We start from the raw sequence: 19,333 nt of genomic DNA on the forward strand, positions 1-19,333 counted from the left end.
ATCATTCTTGTCCTAGGTGCAAAATTCACTCAGCAGACATGTTGTTTCATATAATGTGGAATTGTCCAAACCTAATGTCCTTTTGGAAAGGAGTTGTAGCAATGGTTAACAGGGTTTATTCAATTAATGTAGAACTTTCACCATTAGTATGTATACTACGATATGTTGAAGATCTGACTATTGATGAGCACGACAAAATAGTGGTGGCACGTATGTTATACAACCCCTGGCAAAAATTATGGAATCACCAGGCTTGGAGGATATTTATTCAGTTGTTTAATGTTGATGAAAAAAAGCAGATCACAGACATGGCACAAAACTAAAGTAATTTGAAATGGCAACTTTAGGGCTTTAAGAAACACTAAAAGAAATCAAGATTAAAAATGTGGTGCTCAGTAAGGGTAATTTTTTTCAGACCAAGCAGAGGGAAAATATTATGGAATCACTCAATTCTGAGGAAAAAATTATGGAATCATGAAAAACAAACACAAAAGAACACTCCAATACATCACTAGTATTTTCTTGCACCACCTCTGGCTTTAATAACAGCTTGCAGACTCTGAGGCATGGAGTTAATGAGTGACACACAGTACTATTCATTAATCTGGCTCCAACTTTCTCTGATTGCTGTTGCCAGATCAGCTTTGCAGGTTGGAGCCTTGTCATGGACCATTTTCTTCAACTTCCACCAAAGATTTTCAATTGGATTGAGATTCGGATTATTTGCAGGCCATGACATTGACCTTATGTGTCTTCTTTCAAGTAATGTTTTCACAGATTTTGCTCTATGGCAGGATGCATTATTATCTTGAAAAATTATGTCATCATCCCCAAACATACTTTCAATTGAGGGGATAAGAAAACTGTCCAAAATATCAATGTAAACTTGGGCATTTATTGAAGATGTAAATGCTTTTACCTGACATGCAGCCCCATATCATCAATGACTGTGGAAATTTTCATGTTCTCTTCATACAGTCATATTTATAAATCTCATTGGAACGGCACCAAACAAAAGTTCCAGCATCATCACCTTGCCCAATGCAGATTCGCGATTCTTCACTGAATATGACTTTCATCCAGTCATCCACAGTCCACGATTGTTTTTCCTTAGCCTATTGTAACCTTGTTTTTTTTCTGTTTAGGTGTTAATGATGGCTTATGTTTAGCTTTTCTGTATGTAAATCCCATTTCCTTTAGGCGGTTTCTTACATTTCATTCACAGACATTGACTCCAGTCTCCTCCCATTTGTTCCTCATTTGTTTTGTTGTGCATTTCCTGTTTTGAAGACATATTGCTTTAAGTTTCCTCGTCTTGACGCTTTGATGTCTTCCTTGGTCTACCAGTATGTTTGCCTTTAACAATCTTCCCATGTTGTTTGTATTTGGTCCAGATTTTAGACACAGCTGACTGTGAACAACCAACATCTTTTGCAACATTGCATGATGATTTACCTTCTTTTAAGAGTTTGATAATCCTCTCCTTTGTTTCCATTGACATCTCTCATGTTGGAGCCATGATTCATGTCAGTCCACTTGGTGCAACAGCTCTCCAAGGTGTGATTACTGCTTTTTAGATGCAGACTAACGAGCAGATCTAATTTGATGCAGGTGTTAGTTTTGGAAATGAAAATTTACAGGGTGATTCCATAATTTTTTTCCTCAGAATTGAGTGATTCCATAATTTTTTCCCTCTGCTTGGTCTGAAAAAAATTACCCTTACTGAGTACCACATTTTTAATCTTGATTTTTTTTTAGTGTTTCTTAAAGCCCTAAAGTTGCCATTTGAAATTAATTTTGTTGAAAAAAAGCAGATCACAGACATGGCACAAAACTAAAGTAAACAACTGAATGAACATCCTCCGAGGCCGGTGATCCATCATTTTTGCCAGGGGTTGTATATGGCGAGGAAGTTAACAGGCCAAAAATGGATAACAGATCAGGAACCTATGACATCAGAATTTATAGACAAAGTTAATAGGATAGTAAATATGGAAAAAGGTATATACCTAAAAAGAGACTCTATCTCTAAATTAGATAAGTTATGGATTGATGGCTCCGTTTTTGGGGTCTACGGAATTGCAGAGATTCCGCATAGGTCTGTTTGACTCCACGTTTTATGTGACACCTTAGACTTCCCTAAGAATAAACAAGTATTTTCATATTATTTTCATAAACTATAAAAAGCTAAAATGTTATTGTGACCCAGCATACTGCTATGTACACCTGGAAAAGAATATCCTTATTTTGCAGAACCAAGAAACATAAACACTACATGTGAAATGTTTGTTACTGTTGAGGGGTAGAGGACTGCCTTCCTCTGAAAATGTTATAAAAATGAATAAAAAACATTTGATTTAAAAAAATTATGCTGTTGGCTTCCTAGATCCCTGATATCTTATTGGATGAATCTACCTTCTCTCCCTTCTGTGCGGCTGAATATCCTCATATGGTCCCTACAAGACCAGGTCCAGTCTTTCTGGCCAAACTTCACTTTTATGATCTACAACATTAAATGTGCAGTGAGGGCCAAGTGTGAATTTCTGTACAATAACAGCAGAGTTTCCCTTTATCTTGACTGTTACATTTCTTTTCAAACCAACTAACTTCAAACAGGATTGTGATAAACTATACAGAAAACATTACTCCTGTGCCATGATATATCTCTAAGCTGTGCGTGGCTGATGGCTGTAATATACATTTATTCACGCCTGCAGGAGATGTGTTGGCTCCAGCCCTGGTTTCATGGATTCACTCCACGTCATAAATTCCATTATGTTTTCAATCCTAAGGAATTCAGATTACTGCACAATCTCTCCTGAAATGGGGGCACTAATACTTTCTCTACTCTTCTGGTCGGGACTGCACTATTGTAAAAAGTTCTCTTTGAATGTCTAATATTTCTGACAGAAAATATTGTCTCTTACGATAGTTTAGATTGCCAAGAGCCACCGAGCCCCATACTCCAATTACCCCAGAGAGGTTTCACCACTAGTTACTCACTATTTACTGATGGAGACTGTTGAGTTTGATCATTTCAGTAGGTGTGTTATTGTCTATACTCACAGTTTTTGACTACAGTAGTTAACGCTCAAAATCCTCTGATTTAACCTCTTCCCGCAGCCAGTTTTTTGTTCCTAATCATTTTTCAAATCTGACGTGTGTCACTTTATATGGTGATAACTTTGTAATTCTTCACAAAGGATAATAGGAAACAAATGGACCCTACAAATTATTTTCCAACTTCTCTTAAATCCGACACTACCCTATATACGGTTGTACATTACTGTCTGGGCACATGGCAGGTTAAAAAAGGAAGGAGCAACATTTAGCTATTAGGAATGCAGATCTTGCTGGAATAGTTTACAGACACAATGTATTGGGGGCAGTGTTCATGGTCACTTGGCAGCTGAAAAGATGGATACCACGAACAGGGTTGGCGCTACATACTCCATTTCTCATCAGTGCAAGACATATGAAAGTCCGCATAGAGTTTGCTCAAAAACACATGAAGTACTCCCAGACTATAAGAAATAAGATTCTCTGGTCTGATGAGACGTAGATAGAACTTTTGGTGATAAGTCTTGATAAGAGGTATGTGTGGAGAAAACCAGGCACTGCTCATCACCTGCCCAATACAATCCCAACAGTGTAACATGGTGGTGGCAGCATCATGCTATGGGGGTGTTTATGCGGGGACAGGATGACTGGTTGCAATTGAAGGAAACATGAATGCAGCCAAGTACAGAGATATCCTGGATGAAAACCTCTTGCAGAGTGCTCTGGACCTCAGACTTGGCCCTAAGCTTCATCTTCCAACAAGACAATGACCCTAAGGACACAGCTAAAATAACAAAGGAGTGGCTTCAGAACAACTTTGTGACCATTCTTGACGTGCCCAGCCAGAGCCCTGACCTAAACCCATTTGAGCATCTCTGGAGAGACCTGAAAATGGCTGTCCACCAACGTTCACCATCCAACCTGACGGAACTGGAGAGGATCTGTAAGGAAGAATGGTCGAGGATCCCAAAATGCAGGTGTGAAAAACTTGTTGCATCATTCCCAAGAAGACTCAAGGCTGTACTAGCTCAAAAGGGTGCTTCTACTCAATACTGAGCGAAAGGTCTGAATACTTGTGACCATGTGACATTTCAGTTTTTCTTTTTTAATAAATTTGCAAAAATTTCTACATTTCTGTTTTTTTTCAGTCAAGATGGGGTGCAGAGTGGACTTTAATGAGAAAAAAAATTAACTTTTTAGAATTTACCAAATGGCTGCAATTAAACAAAGAGTGAAAAATTGAAAGGGGTCTGAATACTTTCCGTACCCACTGTATATTAAATACACAACAAAATAATTGTCATTTTAATTTTCTCTCATCAAAGCCAAGCCGAAATGTGCATTGGGAGCTGAAATGAAAGTACACCTCGTACACATGCGGCTCCGCTCCGCACACCTGGTACACGTGTGGCTCCACTCCGTACACCTCGCACACGTGTGGCTCTGCTCCGTACACCTCGTACACACACGGCTCCGCTCCCTACACCTCGTACACGCGCGGCTCCGCTCCCTACACCTCGTACACGCGCAGCTCCACTCCGTACACCTCGTACACGTGTGGCTCCACTCCGTACACCTTGCACACGTGTGGCTCTGCTCTGTACACCTCGTACACGCGCGGCTCCGCTCCCTACACCTCGTACACGCGCGGCTCCGCTCCCTACACCTCGTACACGCGCGGCTCCACTCCCTACACCTCGTACACACGCAGCTCCGCTCCGTACACCTCGTACACACGCGGCTCCGCTCCGTACACCTCGTACACACGCGGCTCCGCTCCGTACACCTCGTACACGCGCGGCTCAGCTCCGTACACCTCGTACACGCGCGGCTCAGCTCCGTACACCTCGTACACACTCGGCTCCGCTTTGTACACCTCGTACACGCGCGGCTCCGCTCCGTACACCTCGTACACACGCGGCTCCGCTCCGTTCACCTCGTACACGTGTGGCTCCACTCCGTACACCTCGCACACGTGTGGCTCTGCTCTGTACACCTCGTACACACATGGCTCCGCTCCCTACACCTCGTACACGCGTGGCTCCACTCCGTACACCTCGTACACGTGTGGCTCCACTCCGTACACCTCGCACACGCGTGGCTCTGCTCTGTACACCTCGTACACACACGGCTCCGCTCCCTACACTTCGTACACGCGCGGCTCCACTCCGTACACGCGCGGCTCCGTATACCTCGTACACGCGCGGCTCCGCTCCCTACACCTCGTACACGTGTGGCTCCGCTCCCTACACCTCGTACACACGCGGCTCCGCTCCGTACACCTAGTACACACGCGGCTCCACTCCGTACACCTCGTACACACGGCTCTGCTCCCTACACCTCGTACACGCGCGGCTCCGCTCCCTACACCTCGTACACACGCGGCTCCGCTCCGTACACCTCGTACACGCTCGGCTCCGCTCCGTACACCTCGTACACGCTCGGCTCCGCTTCGTACACCTCGTACACGCGCGGCTCCGCTTCGTACACCTCGTACACACGCGGCTCCGCTCCGTACACCTCGTAAACGTGCGACTCTGCTCCGTACACCTCGTACACATGCGGCTCTGCTCCGTACACCTCGTACACGCGCGGCTCCGCTCTGCACACCTCTTACACACGCGGCTCCGCTCCGCACACCTCGTACACACGCGGCTCCGCTCCGTACACCTCGTACACACGCGGCTCCTCTCCGTACACCTCGTACACGTGTGGCTCCACTCCGTACACCTCGCACACGTGTGGCTCTGCTCTGTACACCTCGTACACACACGGCTCCGCTCCCTACACCTCGTACACGCGCGGCTCCGCTCCCTACACCTCGTACACACGCGGCTCCACTCTGTACACCTCGTACACGCGCGGCTCCGAACACCTCGTACACGCGCGGCTCCGCTCCCTACATCTCGTACACGTGCGGCTCTGCTCCCTACACCTCGTACACACGCGGCTCCGCTCCGTACACCTCGTACACACGCGGCTCCTCTACGTACACCTCGTACACACGCGGCTCCGCTCCCTACACCTCGTACACGCGCGGCTCCGCTCCGTACACCTCGTACACGCTCGGCTCCGCTCCGTACACCTCGTACAGGCTCGGCTCCGCTTCGTACACCTCGTACACGCGCGGCTCTGCTCCGTACACCTCGTACACGCACGGCTCCGCTCCGTACACCTCGTACACGCTCGGCTCCGCTCCGTACACCTCGTACACGCTCGGCTCCGCTTCGTACACCTCGTACACGCGCGGCTCCGCTCCGTACACCTCGTAAACGTGCGACTCCGCTCCGTACACCTCGTACACGTGCGGCTCTGCTCCGTACACCTCGTACACGTGCGGCTCTGCTCCGTACACCTCGTACACAGCGGCTCCGCTCCGTACACCTCGTACACGCGCGGCTCCGCTCTGCACACCTCTTACACACGCGGCTCCGCTCTGCACACCTCGTACACGTGTGGCTCCACTCCGTACACCTCGCACACGTGTGGCTCTGCTCTGTACACCTTGTACACACACGGCTCCGCTCCCTACACCTCGTACACGCGCGGCTCCGCTCCCTACACCTCGTACACACGCGGCTCCACTCTGTACACCTCGTACACGCGCGGCTCCGAACACCTCGTACACGCGCGGCTCCGCTCCCTACATCTCGTACACGTGCGGCTCCGCTCCCTACACCTCGTACACACGCGGCTCCTCTACGTACACCTCGTACACACGCGGCTCCGCTCCCTACTCCTCGTACACGCGCGGCTCCGCTCCGTACACCTCGTACACGCTCGGCTCCGCTCCGTACACCTCGTACAGGCTCGGCTCCGCTTCGTACACCTCGAACACACGCGGCTCTGCTCCGTACACCTCGTACACGCACGGCTCCGCTCCGTACACCTCGTACACATGCGGCTCTGCTCCGTACACCTCGTACACAAGCGGCTCTGCTCCATACACCTCGTACATGCGCGGCTCCGCTCTGCACACCTCTTACACACGCGGCTCCGCTCCGTACACCTCGTACACACGGCTCTGCTCCTTACACCTCGTACACACGCGGCTCTGCTCCGTACGCCTCGTACACGCGCGGCTCCGCTCCGTACACCTCGTACACACGAGGCTCCGCTCCGTACACCTCGTACACACACGGCTCTGCTCCGTACACCTCGTACACACGCGGCTCTGCTCCGTACACCTCGTACACACGCGGCTCCGCTCCGTACACCTCGTACACACGCGGCTCCGCTCCGTACACCTCGTGCACACGCGGCTCCGCTCCGTACACCTCGTACACACGCGGCTCCGCTCAGTACACCTCGTACACACGCGGCTCCGCTCCGTACACCTCGTACACACGCGGCTCCGCTCCGTACACCTCGTACACACGCGGCTCCGCTCAGTACACCTCGTACACACGCGGCTCCGCTCCGTACACCTCGTACACACGCGGCTCTGCTCCTTACACCTCGTACACACGCGGCTCCGCTCCGTACACCTCGTACACACGCGGCTCCGCTCCGTACACCTCGTACACACGCGGCTCCGCTCCGTACACCTCGTACACACGCGGCTCCGCTCCGTACACCTCGTACACACGCGGCTCCGCTCCGTACACCTCGTACACACGCGGCTCCGCTCCTTACACCTCGTACACACGCGGCTCCGCTCCGTACACCTCGTACACACGCGGCTCCGCTCCGTACACCTCGTACACACGCGGCTCCGCTCCTTACACCTCGTACACACGCGGCTCTGCTCCTTACACCTCGTACACACGCGGCTCTGCTCCGTACACCTCGTACACACGCGGCTCTGCTCCGTACACCTCGTACACACGCGGCTCCGCTCCGTACACCTCGTACACACACGGCTCCGCTCCGTACACCTCGTACACACACGGCTCCGCTCCGTACACCTCGTACACACGTGGCTCTGCTACATCCACACTGTAAACCCCTCCTGACCCCACACATAAACTTCAGCTCATCCAGCACCATGACAACCAGCACAGCAGAGTCCTGCATCCACTGAGGCCCCTGATCATGTGACCCCTGACTCCTCCCCTCCTGTGACCTCATCACAGGTCCTGTGCTCACAGAGCAGCCATATATGTGGTGGCGGCTCTGCAGGTGGAGGTATGTGGAGATCCCCCATTACTGGGCGCAGGGGGCATTAACCCCTTCAGCACAGAGACTCTTTTGGGGTCTCTGTGTGGTGTGAACAGTGAGGTAACAGCTGTGGACAGAATGCGGCTTAGCTGGTTCCCGTCCACATTAGATCCATTCAGACGACTGCAGGATGAAGGACAGAAGCCCAGAGAAGTCCTCACACAGCGCCATTATTCCTCTCCTAGCTCCAGCACAGTATTGTAGATACTGGTGATTTCTCTCCATTACTGGATCGAGTATCGGGGGAGTTCTAGACTGCGCCCCTTATGTCTTGTGTCTGCTATGAAGCCAATATACAGGTTGGGCCATTTATATGGATACACCTAAATTAAATGGGAACGGTTGGTGATAACTTCCTGTTTGTGGCACATTAGTATATGGGAGGGGGAAAACTTTTCCAGATGGGTGGTGACCATGGCGGCCATTTTGAAGTCGGCCATTTTGGATCCAACTTTATTTTTTTCAATGAGAAGAGGGTCATGTGACACACTAAATTTATTGAGAATTTCATAAGAAAAACAATGGTGTGCTTGGTTTTAACGTAACTTTATTCTTTCATGAGTTTTTTTTTACAAGTTTATGACCACTTATAAAATGTGTTCAAAGTGCTGCCCATTGTGTTGGATTGTCAATGCAACCCTCTTCTCCTGCTCTTGACACACTGATAGCAACACTGCAGAAGAAATGCTAGCACAGGCTTCCAGTATCCATTGTTTCAGAAGCCATGGTCACCACCCATCTGGAAAAGTTTTCCCCCTCCCATATACTAATGTGCCACAAACAGGAAGTTGATATCACCAAGCATTCCCATTTAATTTAGGCATATCCATATAAATGGCCCACCCTGTACATTTGGGGATTGGCTGCCATACACTGTAGTGCTGTAGCCATGTTTTCTACTAGCATTACTGCGATTGACTGGCCACATCTTGTTATCGGTAGTGATGAGTGAACGTGCTCTGATAAGGGGTTAACCGAGCACACTTGAGCATAACTGAGTATCATCGGAGTGCTCATATATTATGTTCGAGTCCCTGTGTCTGCATGATTTGCGGCTGTTAAACAGCTTCAACACGTGAGGATTCCCTAACAAACAAGCAATCCCTGCATGTGTTGAGGCTGTCTAACAGCCGCATATAATGCAGACACAGGGACTCGAACATGATATACGAGCACTCCGATGATACTCAGTTATGCTTGAACGTGCTTGGTTAACCCCTTATCCAAAGACCATTCCCTGATCACTAGTTATTGGGTCTTACAGAAGACCCCGTGATGCGATGCTCGGCCCACTGTCCTCAGAAAGTACGGTTGTTCAAGGAGAGTTGTTAATAGGAGTGAATGCTTAGAATAATGTCTGTTCCCTCCCCATAAATATTACAAAGTTGCACCCTTTAGTGCCTTCCATGTGGCACTAAAGGGTGTATTTCACCTTTTTTAAACCTATTAAATAAATAATGAATTTAAAAAAATTATGTGGAGTCCCCCCCCCTATTTTTGATAACCGCCTAAGGTTAAGCAGACAGCTGGGGGCTGATATTATCCTGCTGGGAAGGTCCATGGATATTGGCCCCTTCCAGCCTAAAAATACCAGTCCGCAGCAGCCCCAGAATTTGCAAATCACATTAGATGCGACAAATTTTGGCACTTTGCCTTCTTCTTCCCAATAGCCCTGGTATGTTGGCAACCAGGGTAATATTTTTTGGGTTTACGTCAGTTGTGTATTCTCAGCTGGTATCAATCCCAAGAGTTAGTATTGTAGAAGCGTTTATCAGACACCCCCATTACTAACCCAGTAAACTAAAAGAAAAAAAACACACAAATATATTTTTTTAGAAAACAACTCCCCGACAGACAACAGAGGAATAAAGTTCAGAGAAGAAGCTTCATAGAAAGACCATGAAGTTACAGACGTCATTTAACCCTTTGGGAGAAAGTGATTCCAGGGAGTAAATCCAGAACTAGTCTCTGTAGAAGTTTACAGCGTTGTGATTGTGAATCTGCTGCGGTCGTCTCTTCTAACACCGACCGTCGGAGTTCAGAACTTTTATCACCAACTCTGAGAAATGTCTGGCCAAGGTGGTCTCACCAAACTTCTGCTCTTCCTCATTCTTTTTCTTGCAGGGGCCGCAGTGGATTTCATCCTAGACTCATAGAGCTGAATAGAGGACGATGTTCCTTCAGGCTGATTTCATTGATCGTGACATTTGTCCACATTACCACAAGGGCACTTTACCGAGTAAATCACATCAGAACTGTAGCTGGTAAAAAAACACCAATATCCACAGGTGTCCCTTCTAATTGGTGGGAAAACTGTCACCTGTAATAATGCTCCAACAGTTCTGACATGACAAACACGGAAAAGTGCCCCTTTATGGATCTGAAAGAAAGTCTGTTTAGACACTTTAGCTTAATAGTATCAGCTCTAATCAAATGGTTATATAGCGATTTACCCTGAAGATTCACAAATTGTGGGATGGTTTTAAAAAATGTTATATTTAGGGTGTTTTTGTGAAGGAATCCTGTATTGCTCTCATAGTACAGTGCCCCTTTCTTGGCCCCCACACACAGTATACTGTTCCCCTAGTACCGCCATCCACCCACACTCTGTATAATGTTCCCACAGTATCTCCATCCCCAATTGTATTTTTTTGGGGTGTTTTTCATGTAATATATGGATACCTACATGAAAATGCTAAAAAAATTCTATCATATCCAGAGAGAAAAAATACATTGTATATGGAGAATTTGGCACCAAATACCTCTTGTGTTGGTGTTCTTACAAACAAGCTTTTATAAATGTCTCAAATTTCTGTGTGTGAATCAGACCTGAGATCTAACGTGATAGAAGATTACAGTCCGGAAACATTCATATAGACGGCCGGTGGTGATCTAGTGGGTGACAGGACTCTGGCCAAATATGTTTCTAGAGCTGTAGTTGAAGATCAAAATGTCGTCCTCATCATGAAGTAGTTCTTTGTCATGTCACGTGTAATGAATATCTCCTGCAGTATTACTAATGCCGATTCCAGTTTCGGTAAATGAGACGAGAATTAGCGTTATGGAAGATGAGTTTATGAGAAACGTGTTCAGCTACAGACTCCAAGGAAGAAACTGCTTGTTGTCTGTGGCCTAAAATATATAGGTTTTATTACTAGATGTAAAGAAGAAAACAAAATAGTATAAAATAGTAAATCTCATATATTTCCCTTATTATCTCCAGTGATTGTATTATTACACAGGATTTTTATGAATTTACATCGGCTCATCTTCTCATTCAGGTCTCTACAATATCGGATCCTCTAAATAAGAAAATGTTTCTGCTTCATCCATTAAGCATGGATATGGACAGGGACAAGATGGCGGAGAGGATATTACACCTCACCCTAGAGATCCTCTTCCGGCTTACTGGAGAGGTGAGAGATTCTGATGACGTCACATTACATCATTCTTATCTATGGGAATAACAGATGGACAGAACTGGAGAGGTGAGGACTCTGGAAATGTCTGTAGTGAGATTTATTCATGTGTCTCTCCATAACCAGGATTACACAGTAGTGAAGAAGACCTCTAGTGAGCGCTGTGAGGACCCTGTGTCTGAGGGATGGGGAAGACCCCTGAGCCCAATCACGGGGCCTCCACCTCACCCCCTGATGCATGAGGACATCAATGACCAGAAGATCCTAGAACTCACCTACAAGATGATTGAGCTGCTGACTGGAGAGGTGACACTGCTGGGAATGCTGGGACTTTATACAGTAACGCTGTGAAGGGACCGGGGGGGTAACTGTATCATTGTATGTGTCAGGCTTCTATAAGATGTCAGGATGTCGCTGTCTATTTCTCCATGGAGGAGTGGGAGTATTTAGAAGGACACCAATATCTGTACAGGGACATCAAGATGGAGGTTCCCCAGCCCCTCACATCAACAGGTAATAAGACAGAACTAAATACACATGGCCTATTATCTGTATGTAAAGAATGAATTCAGTCCCTGTATGTGTTTCCTTCAGATCTATCTAGTGAGAGGACAACACCAGAGAGATGTCCTCATCCTCTTCTTCCACAGGACTGTAAACCTGAAGATCCCGATGTTCCTCAGGATCATCAGGTAGATGGAGAGAATGTGTCATGAGATCTCCCCTATGATGTGTAGATGGCTGTGAAGGTCTTGTGCTCAGTCTTGTTTTATCCACCAGTATTATATGTTTTATACTTGTGTAATGAGAATGGTGGAGATGGCAGGATTAGAGCTGATCATAGATGTGAATGCTCCATCTGTCTGTGACTGTTACGGATCCGGGTGTGAAACTTCTGTGCTGTGATACAAGGAGGGACCAGAGCGGTGTAACTAAGTGCCTACCCTGACCGACCCTGGCCACACGGCAGCTTAGTCGACTCCGTGAACCAAGGAGGGACCGGGAAGGTGAACCAGGTGCCACTCTGGGACCGACCTTGTGTGAGAGCAGGCGACTCCCACGGGACTGATGGCCGAAGCCGACAGGCACAGCAGATGAGCACGGCTGGTAGACAGGCAGGTGATGCGGGTAGACAAGCAGGTGGGCACGGCTGATAGGCAGGCAGGCACTGGAACCTGAGGGCTGAGGAGAGTGTTAGCACACAAACAATAACCTTGCACAGGCACCTCAATTTTGGAGGTGCCTAATATAGGAGCAGTCCTCCGGCCATTGGCCGGGGACTCTTTTTAGGACTGATCGCGCGGCCCCTTTAAGAGGGAAGGAGCTCACGCACGTGCGCCCAAAGAACAGTGCGTGGAGAACTACGTGTGGTGCACACACCCCATGCAGATGCAGCAGGGGAGCCGGAAGACGCCAGACCGGGACCGCGGTGGTGAGGGGATCGGCGTCTCTGCCCGGCAGGAGGCAGAGACGCCGACGCTACAGTACCCCCTCCTCTACGCCACGTCTTCTTTAGGCTCGCAAGAATTTTTTCTAGAAGACAAGGAGCATGAATGTTCTCCCTGGGCTCCCAAGACATCTCCTCAGGACCAAACCCCTTCCAATCCACAAGAAAGAAAGTCTTTCCTCTTACCCTCTTGATGGCCAAAATATTCTCTACCTCAAAGACGTCCTCAGCGGAGACTGGAGCTGGAGTGGTACCTGGATCGTCAGAGAAAGGATTAAGGACAATAGGCTTGAGGAGAGACACATGAAAGGAATTGGGAATCCTTAAGGAGGCAGGGAGTTTCAGCTTGTACGCCACTGGATTTATTTGGTTCAGAATCTAGAAAGGACCGATGAAACCCGGGCCCAACTTGTATGATGGTATCTTGAGACGGACATATTTGGAGGAAAGCCAGACCTTGTCTCCCGGATGAAATAGAGGTGGATCCAGACGTCTCTTATCAGCATGCTTCTTCATCCGTTCGGAGGACTGAAGAAGCGCGGATCAAGTGTCTCAAATTCACTGACGAGAGATTCCGCGGCAGGATTGTCCACTGAAGAAGAGATGGGAAACGGAATTCGGGGGTGTCAACCGTAAACCACAAAAAACGGAGACTTAGCAGCGGACTCGCTCACATGGTTGTTATAAGAAAACTCGGCCCAAGGCAGAAGTTATACCCAATCGCTATGATGAGCGTTGACAAAGTGCCGAAGAAAACTGGTAAGGATCTGATTAATACGTTCCATTGGACTGAGGATGATAGGCTGAAGAAAAGTCCAAAGAGACATCCAGCAGCTTGCACGTGGCTCTCCAGAAGCGAGAAGTGAACTGAACTCCTCTGTCTGAGACCATGTGGAGGGGTAAGCCTTGGAGACGAAAGATGTGACGGATGAAGTCCTTAGCCAGCACCGATGCGGACGGAAGACCAGGCAAAGGAATGAAGTGAGCCATCTTGGAGAAGCGGTCAGCGACCACCCATATGACGGTAGAAACGACAGATACCGGAAGATCAGTGATGAAGTCCATAGCAATGTGTTGCCAAGGAGCAGAAGGCACGGGTAGAGGAAGAAGACGACCAGCTGGGAGGTGTCTAGGTATCTTGTTACAGGCACAGGAGGTACAGGCCACGACAAAATCCGCAACATCCTTGTGCAGGGTGGGCCACCAATAATGTCTGGCAATGAGCAGAAGCGTCTTCCTCTGGCCGGCATGACCAGCCAGTTTGGCCGAATGACCCCAGAGTAAGACCCTCTTCCGATCCTGAGCCGCTACAAAGGTCTTACCAGGAGGTAGATGAGACAGGTCAAACGGAGCAACAGTCATTATACTGGAGGGGTCAATAATGTGTAGAGGCTCCTCCTCTCGATCGGTAGACAGAAAAGAGCGGAATAGAGCTTCAGCTTTAATATTCTTGTCTGCCGGGCGGAAATGGAGAGTGAAGCTGAAACGAGCAAAGACCATCTGGCCCGGCCCGGATTTAATCTTTGGGCGGTCTGCAAGTAAGCGAGGTTTTTATGGTGAATGTAGATGACCATCGAGTGCAAGTAGCGCCACTCCTCCAGCGCTAATTTGATGGCCATCAGTTCTCGATTTCCTATGGAGTAATTGAGCTCGGACGAAGAAAAGAGTTTGGAGAAGAAGCCACAGGTCACCATTTGCCCGGACGAGGATTTCTGGGTGAGCACTGCTCCGGCCCCGGAGGAAGTGGCGTCAACCTCCAGGAAGAACTGTTTATTGCAATCTGGACGATGTAGCACAGGAGCGGAGGAGAAGGCTTGATTAAGAGAAACAAAGGCACTTTCTGCCTCGGAAGTCCATTCCCTGGGATTTGCTCCTTTACGGGTGAGAGCAGAGATGGGAGCAGTCCGGGAGGAGAAATAAGGAATGAAGAGGCGGTAATAGTTAGCGAATCCCAGAAACCATTGAATATCCTTAAGCCCCTCAGGTCGGGGCCACTTTAAGACAGCAGACACCTTCTTGGGATCCATCCGCAGTCCGGTCTCAGAGATGATATTCCCCAAAAATGGTAGGGAGGTCTGGTCAAAGAGGCATTTCTCGTACTTAGCATACAGACGATTCTTCCGGAGCCTCAGCAGTACCTGGCGAACATCCCTCCGGTGAGAGGGAGATCAGGGGAGAACACCAAGATATCGTTCAGGCACACCACCACGCGGGAATACAGGAGATCTCGGAAGATGTCATTCACTAACTCCTGGAAGACGGCTGGAGCATTACAGAGACCGAAGGGCATCACGCGGTACTCGTAGTGACCATCCCGAGTGTTGAATGCCGTCTTCCACTCGTCTACCTGGCGAATCTGGACCAGATTGTACGCCCCACGAAGATCGAGCTAAGTGAAGATCTTTGCACCTTTTAGACGGTCAAACAGCTCCGAGATGAGAGGCATGGGGTACTTATTTTTGATGGTAATCTAGTTTAGACCCCTATAGTCCATACATGGACGAAGAGAGCCATCTTTCTTTTTGACGAAGAAGAATCCTGCTCCAGCCGGAGAGGTGGATTTCTGGATAAATCCCCTAGCAATATTCTCTTCTATGTATTCAGACATAGCACAGGTCTCGGCCAGCGACAAGGGGTAGATTCGCCCGCGGGGAGGTGAAGCACCAGGTATTAGGTCGATGGGGCAATCATACGGCCTATGAGGTGGTAGTGTCTCTGCCTCCTTTTTATCAAAGATGTCTGCATATGACCAGTAGGGTGCCGGCAGACCAGGTAGGTTAGCTTGAGTAGACGGAGGTCAAACAGGACGAATCGGAACCAGACAGGACTTATGACATTCCTGACCCCAATGGAGCACCTCACCCGAGCTCCAATTCAGGACGGGCTCATGTCTCTGTAACCAAGGCAGGCCAAGCAAGAGGGGATAAGAGAGACCGGACAGCATGTAAAAGGAGACCCTCTCCGAATGTAGCATTCCCACCTGAAGAGTTACAGGCTCAGTGACAAACAAGATGGTCTCAGAGAACAGCTTTCCATCCACAGAGGAAACCGCTAAAGGATCAGCAAGACGTATGGTAGAAATCTGATATCGCTCCACAACGGCCTGTTGAATAAGGTTCCCAGCGGCTCCGGAATCCAGATAGGCAGTCTCGAAGAAGCAGGTCTCATCACTGGTAACTGAAACGGACAGAGTCAAAGGTGGAGAGGAAGAACTTTGGCCTAGGACGACCTCTTCAAGCGGTCCTAGACACTGGAGTTTCCCGGTCTCACCGGACAGGTACAGATTAGATGCTCTATACTGCCACAGTAGAAGCAACTCCCCTCAGCACGGCGGATCTCCTGCTGAGACTTGACCATGTTAACTTGGTCTATTTGCATAGACTCTGGAGAAGACACCGGAGGGGATGCTGGTTGTGAGATTGGCCTTTGGAAGGTCAGTGCGAGGCGCAGGGGCCTCCTCTCACGGGTCTTGTCCTTAGAACGCTCCTGAAACGGATGTCGATCCGTGTAGCTAATGACACCAGGTCGTCCAGAGAGGGAGGTATGTCACGACCGGCTAGATCATCCTTGATCCGTCCGGAAAGGCCCTCCCAAAAGGTGGACACCAGAGCCTCATTGTTCCAGGCAAGTTCAGATGCGAGGGTGCGGAAACGCGCGGCATACTGTCCCACAGAGAGACTCCCTTGGTGGAGTCGGAGAAGAGAAGAGGCAGTCGAAGATTTTCGTCCAGGCTCATCGAACACCTTCCAGAAAGCCGCGAGGAAGGCCTGGAGGTCGGACACCAGAGGATCCCCTCTCTCCTACAGAGGGTTAAGCCACGCCAACGCCTCTCCGGTGAGATGAAACATGATGAATGCCACCCTGGCCCGGTCGGAGGTGAACTGGTGTGCCAGGAGTTCAAAGTGCAGCGTGCACTGATTAATGAAGCCCCGACATAGGGCAGGGTCACCACCGAAACGTGGAGGAGCAGAAAGCCGGGGTCCTAAGCCGGATGCCACAGCGGCACTAGGTTGAGGTGTCGTCGGAGCGGGTGCCGCTTGGTTAGAGGCGGACACAGTTGGGGTGAACAGCGCGTCCAAGTGGGAGTTGACTGTCCGCAGATAGGACAAGATAGTATCCTGTTGGGATCTCTGGTGAGACACCTCTTGGTTCAGGTCTGAGAACGAAGGAGCCTGGGAGACACCGGATTCCATGGCCTGTGCAAACTGTTACAGATCTGAGTGGTGGAACCTCTGTGCTGTGACACAGAGGGACCGGAGGGGCGTAACTAAGTGCCTACCTGGACCAACCCTGGCCAGACGGCGGCTTAGTCGACTCCGTGAACCAAGGAGGGACCGGGAAGGTGAACCAGGTGCAACTCTGGGACCAACCTTGTGTGTGAGCAGGCGACTCCCATGGGACTGATGGCCGAAGCCGACAGGCACAGCAGATGAGCACGGCTTGTAGACAGGCAGGTGATGCAGGTAGACAAACAGACGGGCACAGCAGATACACAGGCAGGCGAGCACGGCTGATAGACAGGCTGGCGGGCACTGGAACCTGAGGGCTGAGGAGAGTGTTAGCACGCAAACAACAACCTTGCATCGGCACCTTCATTTTCGAGGAGGTGCCTAATATAGGAGCAGTCCTCCGGACCATTGGCTGGGGACTCTTTAGGACGGCAAGAACAGTGTCCGGGGAACTGCTCGTGCTGCGCACACCCCGGGCAGATGCAGCAGGGGAGCCGGAAGACGCCGGGACAGCGGCTGTGAGGGGATCAGTGTCTCTGCCCGGCAGGAGGCAAAGACGCCGACGCTACAGTGACTTTTACAATATTTGTTTCAGGGTGAAGATCTGACCCATATTAATACCACAGAGACATATGTGAGGGGAGATGAGAAGTGTAAAGAGGAGATTCCTACATATGACTACCCAGGTGAGTAGTAACCACTAAATGCAGAGAAGTCACAGATTTTTCTCAGATAATAGTATAGAAAACCGCAACACTGGTGGAATAGGTGCGCAAGTAGGGTCCAAAGCCATTCAAAAAGCAAATGAAACTTGACACTCAAACAGGCATAATTTTAAAGTATTTAATTGCAGTCCAACACAGGTACAATTGTTTTGGTCCTCAAGACCTTCATCAGTGTGTGCTGCAGCATAAAGAAATAAAAGTAAAAACTACATATATCAGACAAAAGCATAAAAAGTACTAGAAACAAACTGTCATAAGGTATTTCTGAAATTCATAATTATCTGAAAATCAAAAACATTGCAATAGAGTGCACATAATGGCTGTATAATAAGTGTGACCTGCCAGACTGCTAGGAATCTAGTTAAAGGTGAAAGCAGGAAGTACACAGTGTCTCAGTGGATAGACAGGATCTAGGGAGACAAACAGCCATAAGAACATCAGCCTCATAGGGAATTATCCAATAGGTACCAGCAGATATACAGTGGGTACTGAAAGTATTCAGACCCCTTTTAAATTTTTCACTCTTTGTTTCATTGCTGCCATTTTGTAAATTCTAAAAAGTTCATTTTTTTCTCATTAAAGTACACTCTGCACCCCATCTTGACTGAAAAAAAACAGAAATGTAAAATTTTTTTGCAAATTTATTAAAAAAGAAAAACTGAAATATCGCAAATTCAGACCCTCTGCTCAGTATTGAGTAGAAGCACCCTTTTGAGCTAGTACAGCCATGAGTCTTCTTGGGAATGATGCAACAAGTTTTTCACACCTGGATTTGGGGATCCTCTGCCATTCTTCCTTACAGATCCTCTCCAGTTCCGTCAGGTTGGAGGGTGAACGTTGGTGGACAGCCATTTTCAGGTCTCTCCAGAGATGCTCAATTGGGTTTAGGTCAGGGCTCTGGCTGGGCCAGTCAAGAATGGTCACAGAGTTGTTCTCAAGCCACTCTTTTGTTATTTTAGCTGTGTTCTTAGGGTCATTGTCTTGTTGAAAGGTGAACCTTTGGCCAAACCTGAGGTTCAGAGCACTCTGGAAGAGGTTTTCATCCAGGATATGTCTGTACTTGGCCGCATTCATGTTTCCTTCAATTGCAACCAGTCGTCCTGTCCCTTCAGCTGAAAAACACCCCCACAGCAAGATGCTGCCACCACCATATTGCACTGTTGGAATTGTATTGGGCAGGTGATGAGCAGTGTCTGGTTTTCTCCACACATACCGCTTAGAATTATCACCAAAAAGTTCTATCTTTGTCTCATCTGACCAGAGAATCTTATTTCTCATAGTCATAGGTTTTGA

The 19,333-nt window shown here is 48.6% G+C and overlaps 1 protein-coding gene across 1 annotated transcript in view; it reads left to right on the forward strand.

Annotated features, from left to right (window-relative positions):
* The window catches only part of LOC141182835 (uncharacterized), a 285,253-nt gene that overhangs the window by 219,692 nt on the left and 46,228 nt on the right, over positions 1–19,333 (forward strand). Inside the window, exons 2-6 of the mRNA XM_073660964.1 lie at positions 11,502–11,636; positions 11,766–11,945; positions 12,029–12,152; positions 12,234–12,331; positions 17,911–18,001. Of these exons, the coding sequence (XP_073517065.1) occupies positions 11,535–11,636; positions 11,766–11,945; positions 12,029–12,152; positions 12,234–12,331; positions 17,911–18,001 (595 nt within the window). The 5' untranslated portion in view covers positions 11,502–11,534. The remainder of the gene's footprint in view (positions 1–11,501; positions 11,637–11,765; positions 11,946–12,028; positions 12,153–12,233; positions 12,332–17,910; positions 18,002–19,333) is intronic.

The sequence above is a fragment of the Phyllobates terribilis genome, unplaced genomic scaffold (assembly GCF_046119375.1).
Source record: "Phyllobates terribilis strain yellow unplaced genomic scaffold, ASM4611937v1 Scaffold_36__1_contigs__length_13169755, whole genome shotgun sequence".
Classification (NCBI taxonomy): Eukaryota; Metazoa; Chordata; class Amphibia; order Anura; family Dendrobatidae; genus Phyllobates; species Phyllobates terribilis.